Source organism: Lissotriton helveticus, chromosome 7 (genome assembly GCF_964261635.1).
Source record: "Lissotriton helveticus chromosome 7, aLisHel1.1, whole genome shotgun sequence".
Taxonomy (NCBI): domain Eukaryota; kingdom Metazoa; phylum Chordata; class Amphibia; order Caudata; family Salamandridae; genus Lissotriton; species Lissotriton helveticus.
In genome coordinates this window covers 1,386,736,787-1,386,755,057 of record NC_136068.1, presented here as the reverse complement: position 1 = coordinate 1,386,755,057, position 18,271 = coordinate 1,386,736,787, and the positions used below count along the sequence as shown (strand labels likewise).

Here is an 18,271-nt window from a genome sequence, read left to right as displayed (position 1 = left end):
GTGCCACCCGGGAGACCCATTGTCTCCGGATGTGACTCTGTGCTTGAACCGATATCAAAATATATTGATTTCTTTCTAAAACCTTGCATAGCACAAGTGAAATCACATCTCACAGACACTACACAGTTCATCACTCAAGTTGAGGGGCGTCCATTCAATGACCAGACAGAACTAATGGTGACATTAGATGTCGCCTCACTATATACTCAAATACCGCAGGATGAGGCACTTGAGGTTATTGAATTATATTTAGAACAACGTGACAGACCACACCGGGTGCCAACGACATTCATTTTAGCATTGGCGGAAATCACTCTTCGGAGCAACTATTTCAAATTCGAGAATGACTTTTTCATTCAAATCAAAGGGACAGCCATGGGTTGTCCCTATGCGCCGGAGCTGGCAGTGCTGTATATGGCACAGTATGAGGAGAGATTTGTCTACAATGGCAACCCTTTCTCAGGCCACATTAGACAGTGGCTGAGATATATTGATGAAGTTTGGCTCCTGTGGCAGGGGAGCCAGGCGGCACTTGATCAGTTTCATGCATGGCTGAACTCTAGGCACCCTGACATTACATTTACTCTGAACTCCTGCCCCAAAGAAATGACTTTCCTTGACGTCACGGTAAGCACCAGTGAAGCAAAGTTGACAACCTCCTTACACAAGAAGGAAACCGATAGGAATACAATCCTTCACTACGCCAGCTCGCATCCACAATGCTTAAAAGACAATCTACCTTATGGTCAACTATTAAGGATTAGACGTAATTGCACAAATCTTAGTGAGTTTGAGACACACGCAACAAGATTTTGTAGTGAAATGGTGGAGAGGGGGTATCCCAAGAAATTATTGAAACACTCCAGAAATAGGGCCAAATTCACCCCACGTGAAACATTACTCCAAAAAAAGGTCAAAAGAGACTTAGAGCAATTGGTGTGTGTGACAACATTTGGCCAACACACAAACCAATTCAAAAATATAATCCGTAAAAATTGGCATCTTTTGGAAACACTTGAGCACCCTCTTCCCAAACCTATTTTTGCCATGCGTAAAAATCGAAGCATTGGGCAACAACTTGTCAAAGCAGACAGTTACATTCCACCACCGAAAAGTGACCTTATAGCTCAGTGGAATTTGAAACCTTTACGCGGGCACCACAAATGTGGTAATTGTGTGTCTTGTTCCACAACACTGGAAGGAGACACGTTCATTCACAATGGCATTAAGTGGAAACATGATTCATTTACAAACTGTAAAACACGGAACATCGTCTATGCAGTGGTATGTCCATGCAACAGAATTTACATCGGCAAAACCAATCAGCCTATCAATGCGCGAATAACTCAACATCGTTCGCGCATAAAGAAAAAAGTGTTGACCGCACCAATGGTGGAACATTTTTTTAACAACAGTCATACTGAAAATGATTTTAAGTGGACAACATTGGCCTGGATTGATCCTAAATGTCATTCCGATATTGAGTCCATGTTATTGCGCAAGGAGGCGTATCTTATACTTAAATTTGACAGTGTCAACAAGGGCCTGAACAGTCTGAGCGAAATTAATAGGGCATAAATCAGACGCATTTTGATGTAAACATCAAGTCCCAGAATGCATCAGAACTAATTGCGGTTCTGATTGGCCAAAAACGAACCACATGTTTCATTAATGAGGGAACAGGCACCGCGCCGGACACCCACTTTCTGTGCGTGCCGGTTAGCAGACAGACTGAGGAGCAGCGTTCAACGCTCGCCTTTGAGGTAAGAGCAGGACCCAACGTTATTGACACCCTTGTCATTGCAAAACTATGTGATTCGCCAAAGCGCCATAAGCTAGACACTAGCGCACTGACATCTCCCGCCCTCCTTGTCCCAGCAGTGAGAAAACGGAAAAACGACAAAACGAAGGATCAGTTGTTCACGGAGAAGAAATTTTTTCCGCTTTTCTGAAGCCATTTAGAAGTAAGTTTCCACCCTGCGGCGCTTTGTTCTAGTGCAAGATATAACAAGCACGCACCCACTAAAACTCGCTGTTAATTTCCCTCCTCACAGAAACACAATGAATCATAAAATTTGATTGACCCTCTGACGCCGGCACAATTGCCGATCGGTCAGCAACCTCGCAGGTAATTTTCATTTTACATGTCCTTGGGGGGCACGAATCAACCCCCTTTTTGGCACTGACCCAACCCCTAATCTGTTGCAGTTCAGACCATTCGGCATAGACGATCTTCCACAAAAATAGGAGCAACTTTGGGCTACACTCGAACACTGGAAGGTACGTCGCATGTAAATATGCGCCTCTCAGTCACTTATACAAATGGCTTGAGGACCCTGTAGTAAATAGTTGTTTTTTACTTTCCCAAACAGTTCCCATGGACTAGAATTACACCGCCCTGATGAGATTCCTGTAAATTGTGTAACAGGACTCGAAACGCGTCGGCATCTTCGACATCATTTTTTGACACTTAGACTTATATGCTTGATGCACAAATGGGCATTGGTTCCTGAATTTTAACGTGTACATTGGTTCAGGAGTAGGGAGTTGACTTTGCAAAAAATAATTTGAAAAGAAAAGAAAAAAAAATTATTTCTTTATTTTCTCTCCCTATGTTTGTGATCCTTTTTCCATGCAATGTTTTATTTATAATACACTTGTCCATGTCATGATTATGCATTCACGGGTAAATGTGGTTTTGTTAAAAATTCTTTATTGATTTCCTATTGCACATTTGTATATATGCACAAAAATTGCCTTTTTTGTATATGGCCAGACATGAAGTTGATAGTTATCTGATGTCTGTTTTGATGGAATGAATATAACTTTTTTCAAACTGTGTACAAATCAACGACATAAATCAATGTCAGGATAAACTAATAAAGTGTGGTTTATCCTCAACTAAATGGTGTTTGATTTAAAAGCTGGAGGCATAGGCAAACATTTTTCTCATTATAGTATTGTGGCCCTGCCTACCCTCCTTCCCGTTGGGCCCAGCCACCCTTGTTTTTTCAGTAGATTTCTTTTTAGCGGAACCCTCAGTATCATTTGTAGGTGTTAAATATATCTTAACGGGTCAAGTACCCAAGGTATCTCTACCTACAGGGATATAAACGTCTGTAATGATTTTTGGTAGTTTCCGTTCATGGTATTGATCTTTAACTACTTCCTGTCTCTGTCCAATGGCCAGAACTGAAGCCTCTCCCTTAATGTTGCTTAGGATGCTAGAGGACACTGTAGAGAAAGTCCCTATTTACTTTATCCCCATGTCAGAGCTGGTGCAGCTCCGTGATCGTTTTGTACTCGTCTTAGTACATCAATTAAAACTACCAATGAAGGTGTACCTTGCTTACTGGTTCCCCAGGTGTTACACCCTCTATGGGAGGCACCATCGCAAGAGGGAGACACATAGTTAGTATGTTGTGTTTATCTTGGGGGTAGTGTATGGATACACTGCCTCTACCTGATTATTCTTACAAGCAATCCTGAAAGCCATTTCATCCTGCTTTTTGGATGCTTTTTCAGTGTTAATAGTCTGTGGACTAATAGTTTGTATTGGTGCGGGAGAGGCAGGTCTTGCTGCAACACCAGGTCTGGAGATCAAAGCATGTTGGTTGTACAGACTGTACGAGTCTCCTGTACAAGTCAACTATGTAATTTAACACCCCTACCACCTCAGCTTGTGTTAGTTAGTCAGGGCGAGGAACAGGAGTATAGCCAGCCAAAACTGGCCATGTAGCCCCTTCATTGCTCAATGGCCCCAAACTTTCTGTAGATCCCTTACCTTTGAATTTCCCAGGTGTCAGACTCGATCTGGAAACTTTTGCATGAGCAGTACCACTGCACGCCATCCAGTGGTATAATTCGGTTCTGCGCAGGGTCGTTGGCACCAGAAGTGAAGTTGCGGTTATCTATATAGGCACCACCCAGGTGTGCAGATGTCCGTTCTTTTCTTTCTGCTCCAGTTAGCACTGGTCCAGAGAGGAGCCACCCCCTGTCTTTTTGACAGAACTTTTTCAGCATTTTGTCGAATATTTTTTCCTGTGTATTGAGAATGTCCTGTCGAAAGGTAGGGTTTAAGCTGTGTGGCTCCTGTCACTGCGCCATGTCGATTACCGGCCCACACCTTGTGTGTTTATAGTGTCTCGAGCGCGACCACGACTCAAAGTCGTGCTCAGACTGCTACTCCATGTTGTCACAAGCTTTGAGGGAGCGGTCCTTAAAGCTGCTTACGGTCCAGCTGTCAACGCAATCTAGCGCAACTCCTAGGAGGTCTTGGTCCTGATAGAGAAGAAGGCCTTATGCTTTTTTCTTTACGTTTCCTCTTAAACACAGGAACCACGCCCCTGATGAAGGGTCACAGCCCGAAATGCATTGGGCAGTTGTAAATTATGATACCGAACAAAGTGTGAAAAATGTATCATAATGATGGAATTATTTTATTTTTTTATTTAAAGAGTTTTATATAGCGCTGGCTAGACCCGAAGGTATCAGAGCGCTTTACAAAAGAATCAACAATGTAACAGAAAAAGATCAAAAATGACATAATACATCAAGAAATAGGCAATACAATTAGGAGAGGAGAGAAAGGAGAGAGAAAAGTAGTGGATGGGGCAGGGGAGGTGAGAAAGGGAGGATGAGGGAAGAGACAAAAGGAAGTCTGTCTAAAGACTGACTGGGTAGGTGACGTCCAAGGAGGGAATCCCCGACCTGTCTCCCCTATAGGTAAACCAGGTAGCTCCATAGGATCATCAATCATGAAAACCAATGAAAAATTCAATAAACTCAATTAAAAAAAGGTTAAAGAATTTGATTCATGAGTGTGAATTTCAACCACCTATAATGAGTGCAAGTGGGGATGCCCCTCAACCCAGAGGATCGCGCCATAGGCAATACACACTGCAGTCCACATATGATATTTTACTTATACGCCCCTAGAGCATTTCTTCACCATCTAATCTGACTTTAATGAAAGGTAAGTAATCCAAATAGGTGAAACCAATGTTTAGGGGAAAACATACTCTACCACGGTTTAGCTTTGGCGCATTGCACAGATGCATAAAGTCCAGCAAAACCAGGCACAAAAATGTGGGGGACCATAAGAGAAATGTTATTTAACTGCTCTCTAGTTCGATGCAGTTGTTCCAATATAACCTCAAAAAATCCTGACAGTGTGTCCTCTTTTTATCTTATATATTAATGTTTTAAATCGGCAGGTGCAAACGCATGATGTGCTGCCTTGCTCAGCAGTCTGGCGAGAAGATCGATCGCTTTCGTGCTCATGCTGGCTCTGTGTTTCTGCACATTTTGCATTACAACAGCCCTCCAGTCCCTCATATACCCCACCGTGAAGAGTTGGAGAAAATATTCCCAAGGTAAGGCAGAATAATTTTGTGTAGACTGATAATAGCAGCACGTTCTTAAAAGTAGCACTGTTATATCAGAAAGAATATGTTCATAGCATGTGTGGCTGTAGAGAAACTTGCTCTCCATACTCCTGCCATCTAGTGTTGAGCTCGAACGTTACAATTTGTTTTTCTTTGAAAAAGTCATTTGATGTGCATTGCCTCCTACCTTGGCCCACAGTGTGCGTGGGTACTGACTCCCCCTAGATTTTTTTTCTGCCATCTGGTTGGGATGTGTCCAGCAGCAGCTCAGTGACCGACATGTGTCCTTGCTGATTTTTTGGGGCTACTTGCTCTACTATTTAAGACCGAAGACTTGATTAATAATCAGTATGTGGTCAGTGCCTGTGCTGCTGCTCTTCTGCTGACAAACTATCTGGCCTTCTCTACCAACTGTGGTTGTTGTGCTTCAACGTTGCAGCTCTCTGTTGAACCTCGTTTGCTCCCCTTCAAGCTTGCTTCGAAGTATTATTACAGAAAGGGGGTGATGGAACACAAGCCCTTCCAGTTCTGTCTAAGGTGCAAAGCAAACCATTCTGGGTTTGACCAAAATGATGATTGCAACCTTTGTCTCTCACCCAACCACAACAAGACCTCCTGCAAGTTCTGCCTCATCTTCTTCTGCAAGAAGACACTGATTTATTGAAGGGAAAGGCACTGTGTGTATACCAAGATGCAGCAGCAATCTTCCTGGGAGACCCATCACATCTTAGGGTAACACGACCCTCTCGACGAGGAGCAGGTGGCAACCCCATCCAGAATCTCAGCGACCCAACAGACGGCCATCCCTGAGACACTCTCCTGTAGCGCATCTTAAGCAGAAAAGCAAAAACAGGGTCACCTTGGCAGTGAAACCAGCAGGGCCCCAAAGACTGAAGACTCTGAAGGACATCAGTAAACTCCAGTGCACTGCTCGGAGTCAGAGCATCGCCCCCCGCCCACCGAGGTTTGGCATCAAGCAATGAGCAGGTTCTGACGAGCACCAAGAGAAGGCTTTGGAGCTGGCCAGGCCTCCAATGAATGTCATTGACCCATATAATCATCAACTCTCCTCAACCAAATCAACAGAGAGAGTTCTTCCAAAACAGATTCAACGTTGAGTCAGAGGAATCTGAAGCACCGATCCTACCAAAGCTAGCTGTGGAGCTCGACGTCAGGCAGAGGCAGCTGTAAATTCACCCAGACACGGGCAAGATCACTGCTAAGCCATCCTCTTGGATGGGCATCAAACAAGCTTCCCCTGATTCCAAAGAAGGCCAGGTTGAACTTCGAAGAAGACTTAATTTTGACGCAGCTAGACATCTGGTGCCTAAGAGGCATAAAGTCAAGGCCACAAACCCACCACCGCAGCATTGTGCACCCAGGCAATCGCTGCAACCACCACCACCCGTCCTCTGTCCTACTACCGGCACACCATACTCTTCTTTTCTTCACTACCGGTAACCAGAGAGGGCAGTGCACTCCCAATGACACCCAGGAAGACCTGTTTCACCAGCCTTTAGGAACCAGAAACAGGCAAGACCACTGGGGCGATTTCGATGTCGACCGTACGGACGCCCCTCATCTGCAATCATACCCAACAAAGCCATCCCTGGCAAATAATACCACCGCACATCATTCTAAGATTCGTATTCAGCCTAACACCACATGGTTTGCAGGGTTCATGGTCCACTTATCAAGTACTCACAAACTTACTCAGGCTAACACTACAAATAGAGATGGAATAAAAAATTAACTGCAGTAATGTTAATTGCTGACTATATGAAAAAACACATGTCCATTAAAGACGTTTCCTGCTGGAACGAAACGCTTTGACTGGGCTGAAACTGTATTTGCTCGAACATTGAAATAATAAACATTTGTGAATATATTAACCAAACATGAAGCAATCATATAAGTTTGATTTTGGACCAGCAGCTTTGAAGGATTTTTGAGTGATGAAGGACTTTGAATATAGTTACTGTTGAAGATAACAAATTTCATTGGTTTGAATAATTTAATTAGAGGTTATCGCCTTTCTTAAGAAGTATCTAATGTTTTACTTAGCAATACGGTATGGGTTGTGAGCAGCTTAAGACCTGGGCAATTGTAGCCATTTCTGTTTGAAAAATTCGGGGCACTTAGGAAATGCGGAGAAGTTTTACCAAAGCTGTCCTTTGTAAAAATGTTTGAATCTGAAAGAGACTATTAGTCCTTACCTTAGAATTACCCCCTTGCATCAGACTGGATCCAGAGAATTTTTTTCTTCAACAGCACCCAAGGGCTTCGGTAGGTGGCGTTTGTCGATTCCGTGTTCGTTGTTAGCGTCGTGATCGCCGGAATGACGTCGCGGTATCTACTTAGACGCCATCCCTGCATGCTGACGTCAGTTCTTTCTTTTTCCGCGCCAGCCAGCGCAGATCCAGAGAGAGCGGTACCTCAAGTCACTTGTTGACTGTCTTTTTTTTAATTTATTTTTTTTACTCTTGCTCAATATCTTTTCGACTCCTGGTGCATAGGGATGTCAAATCGGCGACTCAGTTTCAAGCCTTGTGGCTTCTGCCACAAGCTGATGTCAGTGACGGACCCACATCTAGTATACCTCTGGTGTCTGGAGAGCGACCATGACCCGAAGTTGTGCTCCAACTGCTGGGCCATGGCCCTGAAGTCTATGCAAGAGCGGTCCCTAATGCTTCTGGAGGCCCGACAGTCGGTTCCGTGCTGCTCGAGGTCCCTGTCGAGAGGGAGATTGCGGCAGCTGTCATAGAGCCATCACCACCACTCCTCGTCGAAGTCTTCGTCTTCGGGCAAGTCGAAGCACAAAAAGAAGGCGAAGAAGCATCGCCGCTCTTCGCGTTCTCCCTGTCCGTCAGCTGACTTAACGCAGGTTGCGGAAGGAAGTCACCCAGCTCCGCCCACATAGCCTGTTGGGTCGGCCCCTGTCCAACTTCGTGACTTTTAAGAAGCCCTCCACTCCATCATTAGGCAGCCCAACTCCGCCGGCTCGCCTACGGGCCCTGCGGACTCGGCTGCGGGTTCTAGACCTTTGATGCCGCAGGGCCCCCAGGGATCCAGGTCTGGATCCGGATCGGCGCCGGTCGACCTTACGACACCTCCTACGGCGCTAAATCCATTGGCGACACCTCCACCTCTGGAGAGAGGAGTTGGGTGAGGCTAGTGGTCTTTACACCTCCCCAGACCTTGGCATGCTATCTCCCACTACCATGGCTACGGAGGAGGGTGCATCTTACGCAGTGGTGCTGCATATGGCGGCTGAGGCCTTAAAACTTGAACTTCCTATGGTGGTTTGTCAGGACTAACCTCCTGACCGAGTTGCTTCAACCGGCAACGGCCTTTTCGGAGCCCCTGCTGCCGTTCAATTAGGCCCTCACGGACATCCTCTTGGGCACTAGGTTCAAGCACAACACAGCTCCTGTGGACAGGATGATTGCCCGACCCACTGCCCGGCCCCAGGTGACACAATTTTTCTATCCCAACACCCTACCCCCGAGAGCTTGGTGGTCCAAACCTTGACTTCCAAGGGTGCATTCCCTACTGCTCCACCTGATAGGGAATCCAAGAAGCTGGACTGTCTTGAGACGAAGATGTTTTCTTCCGCCAGCTTGGGACTGCGGTCTGTGAACACCGCATGTCTCTTGGGCCATTACTCCCATTCTGTGTGGGACACGGTCGCGCAGGTGCTGCCAGAGAGCCCGGGGGAGGCCTGGGCCGTGCTCTCCCGAGCAGTTGCCAAAGGTAGAGATGCAGCAAAGCTCAGCATACGATGTGAACTGGACACCGCCGACTCGCTAGGCAGGACGATTTCAACGTTGGTAGCCCTGAGACGCTACGCCTGGCTGTGGTCCACTGGTTTTTCAGGTGAAGTCCAATCAACTCTTTTGGAAATGCGTTTTGATGGCCTTCGCTTGTTTGGCGACAAAGCAGGCAATGCACTCGAGCGCTTTAGGGATTCCAGGGCTACGGCCTGATCCTTGGGCATTGCTACTACCTCTTGCCCCATGCTGTCTGCTTTTCCCCCCTTTAGTAGACGAAAGGGGTGCCCCGCCACGTTCCGTCCAGAGCCACAGGCCTACGCAAGCTGTCCAGCCTCTGCGCGACCGGGGACGTGGGACCCAGCGTCATGGGCCTGGGGGTCAGCGGGCGGGCCAGTCCACCAGTGCCCCTACTACAGCAGCCTCCAAGCCCGCCTAGTACGACCTATCAGGGCCACCAGTGGGTGGCAGAATTCACCTTCACCTCCCCCACTGGCTCAACATCACATCGGACAGGTGGGGTTTGCAGATAGTCCGAAGGGGCTACTCTCTCCCCTTCGAGACTATCACTCCCTCCATGCCACCTGCTTTCCATCGCATGTCGGAGGCTCACTTGGCCCTTCTCTGTCAGGAAGTGTTGCAAGGATCCTGCTCACACACAGAACTGTGCACAGAGACCTAGGACATCAGTGAATTGTGGTGTACCAGAAACGCACTTCAGTACCTAGAAAAACCCCAACCAGCTAGCATCAGTGTCACATTAGCTGTTCGTCCTATAGCAAAGTAACCAATGATTTAACAACCTAGAACATGCAACTTAGTACGAACTCAGGAATGGTGGGAAGTGAGAACACTCTTTTGTTATACTCTTATACCAGTACACAACAGGAGTAAAGAAGAGACACAGTATGGTTAAAATATTTATTTTAACGACGTGATCTCATGTGCAGTATCTTAGCCAACATAAGCAGACATATGATTAAAATTAATATGGTCAGCATGGTTACAATTCCATAAAATACAACAGGAGAAATCATATTACAATGATGGTGAAAACAGGTTCTATTACGCCTAGTTTTAACACCCTGCCTATATAGGAACTATGTATTATAAACTAAAGAAGGTCTCTTAGGCTTGTGTGTGGGACCCCATTACCTTTCCGCTCACTAAGAGTAGAGCACATTCGGATCAGCCAAAGCTCTCTGCATCCCTGGAAACGGAAAATCTTCCAAGTGTGTGAAATCATGGCAAGTGTGTGATAATAAGGGCGCCAGAATCTTAGTTGGCTCACAGCTGGCAAATTGTTGTGTATAGAAAGCTTTATACGAACATGTCGAAAAACAGATAACATGTTTTGATAACCTTGACGGCTTCAGCACTCACTGTGCAGACTAAGGGCACGATGTAGGTCTAGTGATGAAAACAAAACCGTTTCTCATGTGTAGACCTTCGTGAAGGCTAACTTACAAAAACAGCTATGCAGTGTCGTGTACAAAAGCAGCAAAAGGTAAAATGGGTTTAAAGTTCTAATAAACCATGCTAACATAACATGCACGCAAAGCAGGCCTTAGCCATACTACAGATGTTGTGGCTCTCTTGGCCAAGGGAGCAATTGAGCTAGTCCCTGTGCCAGAAGTAGGTTGTGGTTGCTACTCCCACTACTTCCTGGTACCCAAGAAGGACAAAGGCATGCATCCTATCCTGGATCGCGGGGACGGCAACCGCTTCCTCCGGAAGGAGAAGTTCAAAATGTTGACATTGGCTCATGTTCTGTCTGCTCTCGACCCTGGAGACTGGATGGTAGAGTTGGACTTGCAGGGCGCATATTGTCACATCCCTGCCCTGCCGTCCCACCGACATTACCTACGGTTCACGGTAGGCCACAAGCATTTTCAGTTCACCATGCTCCCCTTTGGCCTTACAAGCGCCCCTTGGGTGTTCACGTAAGTGATGGCGGTAGTCGCAGCTCATCTGCGCAGATCAGGGGTTCCAATCTTCCCCTATTGGGACGACTGGCTGTTGAAGGCAAGCTCACCCCAGGCTGTCGTCTCACACCTCCAGACTACAGCGAACCTCCTGCATTTGCTGGGGTTCACCACCAACGTGCGGAAGTTACACCTGATTCCCTCTCTGAAGCTCCTTTTTGTCGGAGCAGCTCTGGACACGGCGCAGTTTCGGGCTTATCCTCCCGAACAGCGAGTCCGGGATATTCGGGCTCCAATCTTTAAGCCTCTATCCGGGCTTCGGTCAGAATGACCCTGAGGCTACTGGGCCTTAAGGCCTCCTGCATCTTGCTGGTGGACTATGCTAGGTGGCATATGCGGGCTCTGCAGTGGGACCTGAAGTTCCAGTGGGCACAGCATCGGGGGAATCTTTCCGATTGCGTCCAGATCTCGGAGGGCATCACACATTTATTTATTTATTAATTTGAGGTTTTATATAGTGCGAACATGACCCGTTCGGGTATCAGAGCGCTTTACAGGGATAAACACGTTACGTACAGGTTAGGCATAGGAAAAAATACAAGGATGGGGGTAAGGGAATTGCTTATTGCTTACCGGGTCTCAACTGGGATAATGGGTTTACGCCTGTTTAATTTTGTCCTACAATAGGACAAGGCCAGAGTTATATACAATGATCAGTACAGTACCAAAATCAGCATAAAGGAATTGACTACCATAGGACAAAGGCTAGAGTTATATACAATAATCGGTACAGTATCAAAATCGCTACATGTCAGCGATAGAAGGAGAAAATCAGCAATTGTAATTAAGCGAACCAAAAGAAAAGAAATCATATGGCGGAGAGAGCTGGCAGAACATTAGAAGGAGTGGGAATTAGTACACAGAGAGGGCCAAGCATTAGAGGAGATTATGCACAGAAACCAAAGCAGTGAAAGAGGCGGTGTGCACAACAACAGATAGTTAATGGAGGAATTTGCTCATTTGGAAGGTTTTGGCTTCCTTTATGAAGAATGACAGAGACAGTATTTTCCTGATAGAAGAAGGTAGTGAGTTTCAGATTCTTGGTGCAGCCCCAGAGAACGCTCAGTTGTAAGTTTTCTCCTTGCGGAATCGGGATGGCTGGAGTACACGGTCTCTGGTGGACCGGGAGTTTCTGGAACTCCCAGATACCACAATTCTCTGGGCGAGATGTGCCATGGAGTTTGTGTACATGGCTTTGTGTGTGATGCAGGCCAGCTTAAGCTGGATTCTGCCTACAAGAGGAAGCCAGTTCAAGGCCCTCAGAAGTGGTGAAATGTGGTTAAATTATTTAATGCCAGATAAGAGTCTAGCTGCTGCGTTGAGGGAAGTCTTTGGTAGGCCCAATAGGGTAGCGCAGCCGTATTCAATTCTGGAAATAACTAACGCCTGAACAGCAGATTTTAGGTTGGCAGTTTCAAGGAAGAGTTTCAGCTTTCTCAAGTAGCTCAGATGGAACCTGGCAGTTTTGGCCATTGAATTGATATGTTCACGCATATTCAGGGTGCTGTCCAAGATTATCCCGGGAGATTTGGCAGAGTCCACTATGGTCGGTGTGCAGTTGAGTGCTGTGATTGAGTTAATCCATTTCAGGATGCACATCAATTGCAGTGGTGGCTAATAAACCAAGATTGGGTCAACGGCAGATCTTTCTCCCTTCCCCAACCTGAGTTCACAGTGGTGACGAATGCATCACTTCTGGGGTGGGGTGGCCACATGGGGGAGGCGGAGATCAGAGTCCTCTGGTCTACGGCGATGTCTGGGCTCCACATCAACCTCCTGAAGCTCAAGAAGATTCGTCTTGCACTGAAGGCATTCCTTCCTTCTGTCAAAGGAAGAGTATTGCAGGTGTTCACGGAAAACACCACTGTCCTGTGGTACTGCAACAAACAGGGAGGGGTGGGGTCGTGGACCCTATGTCAAGAGGCTTTTCGTCTTTGGGTGGGGCTGGAACATCAGGGCATGTCCCTGGTGGTTCAACACCTGGCAGGTTCTTTGAACGCCAGGACAAACGAGCTCAGCCACTGGGGCATGATGGAACACGAATGGCGTCTTCACTCGAAGGTGGTGCAAGGTCTCTTTCAACAGTGGCGAGAGCCTTGGTTAGATCTATTCGCCACCGAATAGAATGCGCAATGTCAGCAGTTCTGCGCATTGGAATTTCCGAGGTGGAATTCGCTAGGCGACGCTTTTCGGCGCGAGTGGAGTTGCGGTCTACTATACGCCTTTCTGCCTATACCACTTCTGCCCAGAGTGCTGACGAAGATCAACCGCAATGGGACCCAAGTCATTCTTGTGGTTCCGGACTGGGCACGAACAGTCTGGTATCCCAAGCTTTTAAACATGGCCATTGATCCTCCGATCAGACTGCCCCTTTGGGAAGATCTTCTGTCGCAGCAGCAGGGGACGGTCCTCCACCCGAGCCTGTCCAGCCTCCACCTCCTTGCGTGGAGTTTGAGCGGCGACAGTTGACAGCTTTCGACCTTTCCGAAGTCTGTAATATCATCTTGGCAGCCCGGCATCCCTCCACCAAAACCGTATACGCCTGTAGATGGAACAAATTTGTGGCATTGTGCACTGCAAAGGCTGTGGATCCCTTTGCTGCCCCTCTTTCAGAAGTTCTCATCTTCATTCTTTCTGTGGCCCCGCAAGGCTCTGCTCTGGGCACTCTAAAGGCCTATATTTCGGCCATTTTGACCTTTCTGCGCATTCCAGATCCACCTTCTCTTTTCAAGTCCCCTATTGTAAATCGTTTCCTTAAGGGCATTACTCTCATGTTTCCTCCTATTCCTTTCGTAATGCCATAGTGGAACTTGAATATTGTTCTGACTTACCTTATGTGCGCTCCTTTCGAGCCACTACGTAACTGTCTTCTCAAACTTTTGACACTTAAAAACTGCCTTTTTGGTTGCCATCACATCTGCTCGCAGAGTGAGTGAGCTTCGTGCTTTTTCTTCGAAACCGCCTTTCCAGGCTGTTCAGCCTGACAAAGTTGTCCTTTGCACTAGGCTTTCCTTTCTTCCCATAGTGGTTACTTCTTTCCATATAGGGTAGACCATCACTTTGCCAACTTTCTTCCTGCCCCTGCATCCTGCTAAAGAGGAGGAGAGGCTCCACCGTCTAGATCCAGAACATGCGCTTTCATTCTATCTGGATCGCACAAAACAATTCCGGGTGGATGATCAGCTTTTTGTTGACTATGTAGGCGCCAAGAATGATCGGGCCGTGCAAAAGCGGACCATCTCTCGATGGGTCGTTCTTTGCATCAAAATGTGTTATTCCTTAGCGAAAAAGGAACCTCTAGTAGGGTTGCGTGCCAATTCCACCAGGGCGACGGCAGCCACTACTGCTTTGGGACCTGGCGTTCCCTTTCATCTGCCAGGCAGCCACGTGGGCTTCATTGAACAAATTCACCAAACATTACTGCCTGAGCAGCTATGTCCGGAGAAACGGCTTCTTTGGACGGTCAGTTCTCCAGGACTTTCTGGTGTGAACTTAGTTTGCAGACCCATCTCTGGGGTTGGTATTGCTGGGGTATCTATTCTAAGGTAAGGAATCCATAACTAAAAGTCTCTTTCAAATCAACACATTACTTACCTTTGGTAACGATATATCTGTAAGAGACATGTATTAGTTATGTATTCCTTACCACCCCACCCATCCTCCCCATTCTGCGAACTGACTTTTAGGGTAAGAGACTTCCTTTCAGGGCCATAGTTTTGTGCACTAGTGGTCAGTGTCTTGCATGGCTCTGCGCTTCAAGCGTGTAAAGAACTGACGTCAGCGCGTAGGGGCGGCGTCTAAGTAGATAACTGACGTCATTCCGGTGATCACGACGCCAACGATGAACGCAGAGTCGACCAATACCACCTACCGATGCGCAGGGGTACTGCTGAAGAAAAAATTCTCCAGTCCAGTTTTATATGTGATAAAGAGTTTATTTTGTAGTTAATTAAAACCATTACAATTTTAGCATAAAATCATCAAGTGTAACAACATTCCTATTTACATGTTGAATCGTGCAAAGTTGCGAGTTCTTTCGATCTTCTTAAAATGAGGCATTGAACATAGTGCATCTAAAGCCAAGTCAAAACATTTATGTCTGACGCCGGGGGTAATTCTAAGGTAAGGAATCCATAACTAATATATGTCTCTAACAGATATATTGTTACCGAATGTAAGAAACTTATTCTTCACTGCCTCAAGTTGGACATGCACATCCTACAGGATGAGAATGGCTTCCTAGTGGAGACCCTCTCCTAAACAGAACGCACTGTTTAGCTCCTCCCCATGCTGCAAGGCATGTTATAATCAGCCCTAGATAACATTAAAGAGCTCTCTTAAAGCAAAGGTTGTCGCCCTATAGGTCGAGAACAAGTTTAAAGCTTCTCCCTTTGACCCACTCTACATCTTTGGGCAAACCCCCACCTCAGACTCCTTAGTGATGCTTATAGCACAGAGTGTGCTACTGCATGTCGCCAAGCAATGAAAGCAAGCACCTTGGCGCTGCTGGCAAGCGCATGGCAATGAGAATAACTACCCAGGGACATATTGCCAATTTTACTGGCTTGATGTTGAGGTATGACAGGCTTCATTGGGAGGAAATTGAACCACTGATAGCACCTCCCTGAAGCCTAGAGGAAGAGAGTTAAGGAGCTCGTAGCTGAAAAGATAATTTCAAATGCAAACATCAGCTGTGCCCTAGATGCTATGGACAATTCTTCCCACAATTTTAATACAAGCATTCTATTTTAATAAATGCATGGCTATGCACCTTGGAATTCAAACCGGAGGTACAACAGCACTTTCTAAACATCTCATTTGATGGGGAAAATCTGTTTCGGACCTAGTGGAAGAGATGTTGGGAAAAATAAAGAAGGATACAGTGACAGCTAAGTTATTGGGTGCACTACTGACTGCCACTCCAAGGGGGTCTTTTGTAGGCAACAATCCAGGAGGGCCCCAGCCTTGGTCAGACACAAACCTACAAGGCCAGCAGCAGGAATGTCAAGAGTCGCAGGCAGGTGAAATTTAAGAGATAGTTACAGAAGCAACAACGATCAACATAGGAACAAATGCAGCTATTGTAAAGAAGCCTCCACTTCCAAACACTGACTTGCCGGCGATCCACCTCCTGCTTCCCATGGTCACACAACACCAATCGGAAGGAGGGAATTAAAAATGTTCATCCTTGCTTGGAGACAATCACATCCAATTAAGTCATTTGGTTTTAAACTGAGAGTCATTGAGAAGACCTATTGTTGATAAAGACCAGAAATCATTGCTCTCTGCAAAGGTTGCTCGACAGTTGCCCTGTTGCCCACTTCTGCAGGGGACAATCACCACGTATGTATCACTCATTGGGATGGACGCAAATCTCAACAACAGGACTGTGCATTAGAGCTGGGCTCCTTAACATCAGGGACATCACATCAACGATCTTGAACTAATATCTATCAAACTAGCCATAAAACCTTTATTCAAGCTTTTCCAGGGATAAGTTTTCTTAATAGAAATGATAAACACAACGGCCATATACTACATACAAAAGCGGGGGTGGTACTTACTCTCCCAGATGTCTGCGTTAGCAAAGCATATCTGGTACTTGGCAATCCGCAAAATTATCCACCTGCTTGTGGAGCATCTCCTGGGGATGGACAATGATTTTGCAGACCTGCTAAGCAGGGTGCAACAACAAGCCCACAAGTGGCAACTCCATATACAAGTGCTAGACCGATAATCTCAGCAGAGGGTATTCCTAGTCATCAGCATCTTTGACACCCCAGATAATGAAAAATGCCCAAGATTTTCCTTCAGATACCACATTACAGTCCCTGTGTATTGCACTATGGATGAACTGGTCATGGATATTTGCCTTCTGTTTCCCTTCTCTCCTTGTATAAGTTGCAATGAAGATGAGGCAGTGTCCATGACAGCTCATCCTGCTGGTCCCAACCTGGGCCAGACAGCCCTATAATGAATGCTCCTGCAGATGTCCATCAGCCCTCACGAGAAGCAATTGATGACACAGGACCCTCTCATCCAGCAATGTTGTCAAAGCAGGACTCAGGACCCAGACAACAGGCAGCTCATCCTACCTGTTTGGCTAACTAAACCTCCCTTAAGAGTTTATGGCAATACTACGGGAGGCTCTGAATTTTGCTGCACCTTCATGTTTTGCAGCTAAAAAAGAGTTTTGCCCATTACTGCATCTCGAAACAACTAGATCCCTTTAAAGTTAGGGTTCAAGACATCATCTGCTACCTTCTACACCTACAATAGGCAGATCTTGCATATACTGCCATGCATGTTCACTTAGCTGCTGATGCAGCATGCGTGCAGAATAGGAAACATTCAACCTTCCTCTTGGTCACTGGAATTAAGGTGTTTTTAAAAGGACTTAAAAGGATAATAGCCCAAAGAACATCCCTGTGTGAAACCTCAACATAGTTCTCACAAGGCCCTTCCCGCCCAATGTATCCCTCTACTCTTGCAATCTGCAATTTCTAATTTGGAGGTAGCCATAATAACATTTTTCAGACATATCAGCCTAGTTTCAAGACCTTTTCATTCAAGACAGGATGGTCATCAAGACTTATCATAAATTCTCGCCCAAGTTAGTCTTACCTTTCTATGTCAACAAGACTATTGAACTGGCCGAACAGTGTTCTAAACATCTGCATCATCTGTCCGCTAGCCACCACTTGGGATGAAGCTGCTTAACAGTTCATGCAGGGCATGTGCATCTACCGCCACACATGCTACAAATGGAAACTGTTACTTACTACGTAAGCATCTGTTTGTAGCGTGTAGTACTGTAGATTCACATGTGCCCACCCTCTTCCCGGGAAGTAGGCAATTACAGCACATATTTACTTTCTTCACTCTTTTCTTCCTTAAAGCTTACAATTCACACAGAACATTACAGTAGTCTCGTCTTTCACCTCTCACCCGCTGAGTGGAAAACAACCTAGGGTGTAGTCAGTGCCCAGGCAAATGGTGGACTAAGGGTAGAGCCTGGGACTGAAAAACTTATTTGAAGAAAAACAAGATGTAATGTCCAAGCCCTGCACTAGCAGGCAGAAGTATGCATAGCATGTGTATCTATAGAACTAGAAACAATTGTTTACAG

General features: G+C 46.2%; 1 protein-coding gene across 3 annotated transcripts in view; it reads left to right on the top strand.

The window, feature by feature from the left end:
- TBCD (tubulin folding cofactor D) overlaps positions 1-18,271 on the top strand; it is a 2,437,462-nt gene that overhangs the window by 2,039,955 nt on the left and 379,236 nt on the right. For all 3 annotated transcript variants that reach the window (XM_078654702.1, XM_078654704.1, XM_078654703.1), the window contains one exon: positions 5,217-5,375. In XM_078654702.1, coding sequence (XP_078510828.1) covers positions 5,217-5,375 — 159 coding nt within the window. The remainder of the gene's footprint in view (positions 1-5,216; positions 5,376-18,271) is intronic.